This window comes from Nannospalax galili, unplaced genomic scaffold (assembly GCF_000622305.1).
Source record: "Nannospalax galili isolate Female #2095 unplaced genomic scaffold, S.galili_v1.0 scaffold102, whole genome shotgun sequence".
Taxonomy (NCBI): Eukaryota; Metazoa; Chordata; class Mammalia; order Rodentia; family Spalacidae; genus Nannospalax; species Nannospalax galili.
Genome location: NW_008351958.1, coordinates 4,124,042 through 4,129,182, shown reverse-complemented (window position 1 = coordinate 4,129,182; position 5,141 = coordinate 4,124,042). Strand labels below are relative to the sequence as shown.

General features: G+C 36.9%; 1 protein-coding gene across 4 annotated transcripts in view; it reads left to right on the top strand.

Annotated features, from left to right (window-relative positions):
- The window catches only part of Stau2 (staufen double-stranded RNA binding protein 2), a 329,426-nt gene that overhangs the window by 8,251 nt on the left and 316,034 nt on the right, over nucleotides 1-5,141 (top strand). For all 4 annotated transcript variants that reach the window (XM_017802151.2, XM_029553988.1, XM_008848890.3 and 1 more), the window contains one exon: nucleotides 402-467. In XM_017802151.2, coding sequence (XP_017657640.1) covers nucleotides 450-467 — 18 coding nt within the window. In that variant the 5' untranslated portion in view covers nucleotides 402-449. Of the gene's footprint in view, nucleotides 1-401; nucleotides 468-5,141 lie in introns of those variants that run through there.

The following is a 5,141-nucleotide window of genomic DNA, read 5'->3' as shown; positions in this document are numbered from 1 at the left end:
GGGGGTGGGGGTGGGGGTGGTGGGGGATACATTAAATTTTGATCTGAAGCTTTCATAGTTGTTTCCAAGTACCCTTTGCTTAGATTGTCTCAGAACTCTAGCATAAGAAGGGACATGGTTTAACAATCTAAATCTGCACTGTCACTATGTGTTTACTGAATTAACATTGACATTCAGACAATTAAACATTTGCTTTCCTGGCTGCACTGGACACGCGTTAGGTACTCATTGGCACATGTGGCTACTGGATAAGACAGCACAAATATAGAACATTTTTATCATCATACCAAGTTCTGTGTTAATCTGATTAACATTTATTTTGATCAAGAGTTTAAAGTATTCATTAGTCATTGAAGTTACTAGCTAAGTTGAACTTTTATTTCTTCATTTTCATTTTCCAGTTTTTGGAGCTGTGAGGGATACAGCGGTTTGATCAATATTGTCTTAACATGCTTCAAATAAATCAGGTGAGTTTGTGTTAAGGAGTGTCATATTAACATGGTGTTTGGCTGTAAATTGTGGAATATTGTAATTCAGCTTTTCTGTAACAATAATTTGACCACTGCTTTATGGAGGATACATAACTATCTAAACACTGGAGACTGGGTAGGGCAGGCCGTTTAAGGAAAATTATGATGGTTCTAAAAGTTGGTAACTTCTGAATGTGTAGAGAAAACGTTGGTCTGTTCTTCCTGATGTCACATCCCCCCAGGATTTGTTAGTGTGTTCAGAATGTCTCTGATCATGATACAGCATCAGCTGTGGGCAGTTCTGAGGACTCAGAGCATTTTTAGTGGTATGTCTTGTGAAGAGACTGTGTCAGCATCATAAAAAAGATCCCTTTTCTACATTGACAAAGACTAAAAGGAACTACACTGCTAAATAAACTATAGCATATAATACTTTACAGTCACTGAAAGAAGTAAACTTTTTTAGGTCTTGGCCTTTCTCTAAGAACTGCATGCATTTTATTTTACCTTAAGCAAACAACACAATATTGTAGCTATAATATTATAAAAATGCTTCTTTTTAAAATTTTTGTTTATTATTTTTATTTTTTATGTATGAATGTATTGCCTGTATGTATGTAAGTGCACGCATGTTGTGCAGTGCCCGAGGAGGTTAGAAGAGGGTGTCAGATTCCCTGGAACTGGAGTTATGGATGGTTGTTAGCCACCATGTGGGTTCTGGGAATTGAACACTGGTCCTCTGCAAGAGTAGCTGGGTCTCTTAACTGCTGAGCCATCTCTCCAGCCCCTCAAAATACTTCCTTTATTTGAAATCAAGTGATTAAATTTGTTTTCTGTGATTTGAGAGAGTAATCCAACAACTCTCCATGCTCAGTCTCATTCACCTTCCCTATGAAAGCTCTGGTTCCTGTATGTTCAATACTATGTCTAAGCCAGTGACTTCTGTCTAGGCCTCTTCTGAGCTCTAGAGTCTTATTTCAGTTATCAATTTGATCTCTTAACTTTAGTCTTTACACATCTCAGACTTGATATGTGCCTAACAAAGAATCTAAATACTTCAGCTGTCCTGGACTGATTTAGTTCTGAGATTGGGCAAGGTCATTCCAGCTTGATGGCCTTTGCACAGACTATTCCCACCTGGACTGTTTTCTTCTTTCTCATTTGGCTTCAGTTAACCTCAAGCCTAGTATATATCTCGTAGCACTTTGTTTTTCTATTTATTGGCAATCCGACACTTGCAGTTACATTCATATATGAAAATAGAGCCTTCTGTATCTGTGGATAAGGCATCCTTTGGCAATATATCTGTAGATTCAATCACCCATAGGTTGAAAAGATTAAAAAGCAAATTCTTTCTGCCAAACTTTTTTCTTAGCCATTATTTCCTAAACAACACAGTTGTACATAGCGTTTGTATCACCTTAGATATTATAGATAACTTGCAGATGATTTAAAATATACTGGATGATTTGTGTAAACCTGTGTGTATACTGAGCATTTTATATAAGAGGCTCAAGCATCCACAGATCTTGGTATCTGAGAGATACAAGGACTGACTCGGTTAGTGTGACATTTGTCTCCCTTGCTAGATGTATGCTCCATGAAGCAGTGATTTTGCTTGTTTATATAATTTTTTTTTCTTAAAAAGAACTTTCTACATGAGTGGTTGGGTGCTAAGGTTGCTACTAAAGCAAAGAGATCTCCATTCTTTCCCTTAATAGCTACACAATTATGTTGTACATTTAGGTATTTTATAATCTTTGCATCATACAAGTGCCGTTCACATAAAAAACCACCTTATGCAAAGTTGTTCTTTCATTTTTTTTCCCTCCATATCAGGAAAATTTTTTGTGCAACAAAACTTGCTTTTATCAAAGACATTTCTAGTAGAGGCTTGAAGGCCTCCTTAGCATGTTCTGTGTTTAGTCCCATCCAAGGCATCAGTGGTCATTTTGTGTGAGTTGTCTTACAAACTGTGTTGTAGGTGTGAAGGGGTCGCTGAATGATTTTCAGTGGCTACCTGGCATGGATCGCTACATTGGGAAAAGTTAGAATAATTTGTTTCATATTTTTGTATAGGTAGAAATGATCACTCATTTTTATGCTAGTCAACTTCATTGAAAATTAGTGAATGCATTAGTACTAATGAGGATTTACTAACTTGCTACATTTAAAGTCATTGAATCAGGCTTTGTATACAATTCCTGGGGCTTTGGTTAGAAATTTTAATTAGTGCTCAGAGATAGATGAAATTAGCTTGTTAAAGATTTAATTGATTCCTAGGATCAATTGAAAGTCCTTTATTGACTAGGTTTCATCCCTCAAAATGTTCAAATCAGAGAGGAATAGTTAACATAATTGAGAGTAGTGGAAGTGGGAGACTTCCCCGCTGGACAAGCTTAAATTTGAATTATTAAACTTAGGAGTGACTTTTATCTCTTATGATTTTCATGGCAATTGCTATCTCATGAGAGTGAGGCTTTGCAAGATTAAAGTGAAAAGGGATGAAAAGGGATTTCAGCTGATCCTTAACTTGAAACAACTGAGATTTTTACTACTGATTTTTAGTACCGCCTCTAGGATTAGTTCCAAGTTTGTATTTGGTAAAGTTTTTTTCCCTAAAGTGCTTAAATAACTGCATACTTCTCTTGTCTCAACAGATTTTTTTACTAAAACTAATTGAAATTGAGGTTACACTAATATGCTGTATTATACTATGTTATCTAATAATTTATTTAATACTGAGTCTGTCAAACATTATTATTGTGATATATGGAAATGTTTTGTGCTCTGTTATGACATTGTTTTCTACCGTTAAATTGCCATCTTCATTTTTGCTTTTGGCTTTTAAGAAAGTATTATTATCCACATATAACTCACTGTAGAAAAATTAGGTCATATGGATAAGCAAAAAGAAAACCCACAAAAAATTCACTGTTTTTTACAGAGGTAATCACTGCTAACATTTTGGGGTGTGTATTGAGATTTTTTTCTATGCTATGCAGGTATATTTCTGTGTGAATATTTTGTTTTTAAGAACTAGGATTATATAATATGTAAACTTCTGAGGTGATTTAATAATAATTTTTAGTTTGAAGTGCTAAAACTTAAGTAAACAAATAACCAAGCCCTTATTAGTGCCACAGTGAATTTTTTATATATGGGTGTTCTTCTAATTATTATTACTAATTACTAGAAATTAAATACCAAAGAGTATGCAGATATTAAAGGTGTTTGACATGTAAATATAAAAAACATGAAACTATATTTACTAGTAAAATATGAAAATGCTTGTTTCCTTACTTCTCTGACACATTTTCTTTTCTTTCGGTCTTCTTTGAGACAGGGTCTTCCTGTAGCCCCAGGGGCTGGCCTGGAACTCAGGCTGTTCTCAAACTCACAGAGATCCACCTGCCTCTTCTGACACATTTTCTTTTCTTTTCTTTCTTTTTAAAAAAAAAATTATTGAGAATTTCATACAGGGATATAAGCATACAAGTGTTTTGATCAAATCTATGCCCACTCACTCCCCTCCAACTCCTTCCATATCTCCCCATCACTTTTTTCTGATTAAAAAAAGTGTACTTCTCTTTCTTCTTCTTCTTCTTTTTTTTTTTTTTTTTTTTTGTTTTTAAAAATTTTTTTTTTTTTTTTTTTTTTTTTTTTTAAGGAGCTGGGTGTGGTAGCCTGCCTGGTCTACCTAGAGAGAATTCCAGGCCACCTGAGGCTACAGTAGACCCTGTCTCAAAAAACACCAAAAATATATATTTTTGTTTTTTTTTTTAATTTTTAAAAACCTACTTTCTCAGCCCTCCTGTGTATCTCCCCTGCCTGTGTCCTGTGTCTGGGACTCTGCTTGCTTACCTTGCCACTACCCCACCCTCTGTTCCACCTGACCCTAGGTTCTGCCCCATGCCACCTTCTCAAAGGCCACACAGACTTTTCCCACCTTGACTCATTCCCTTCCCCAGACTCTGCTGCATTTCTCTTCTCTGCCCTCTTGTTAAGGAGGCCTCAAGAGAGAACATGGTGCTCACCGTTTCCCCGCCCTCCCTTTTGCTATCTTGAGAGCCCCTCCCACTGAGCACAACCTGTCTTGGTCTCCAGGGAACAGGTAGTGCTCAAAGGTCTTCCTCATGTGTTGGGAAGATTTGCCACCATAACTGTTTTAATCTATTTTCTTAATTCATAGGCTGGGTCATTTATAAAGAGATTTCTCACAGTCCTAGCTAGAAGCTGGGAAGATGAAGTCAAGGGGCCATATCTGATAAGATCCTTTTTTTGAGACAGGATCTCCCTGTAGCCCCAGCTGGCCTGGAACTTACTGTGTAGACCAGGCTGACCTTGAACTCAGAGATCTGCCTGCCTCTGCCTCCAGAGTACTGGGATTAAAGGCATGTGCCACTGCACCCAGCTCTTTCTCATTTTTTAAAATTTACACATTTTTAAAATATGTATGAGTGTTATGTCTACAAGTATATAAGTACATCCATGTCGTGCAATGCCTGCGGAGGTCAGAAGAGGCTGTCGGGTTCCCTGGAACTGGAGTTATGGGTGGTGGTTAGCCACCATGTGGGTGCTGGGATTCAAACCCAGGTCCTCTGAAAAAGCCACTGTTCTTAATCACTGAGCCATCTCTCCAGCCCCATCTTTTTTTTTTTTTAATATGAG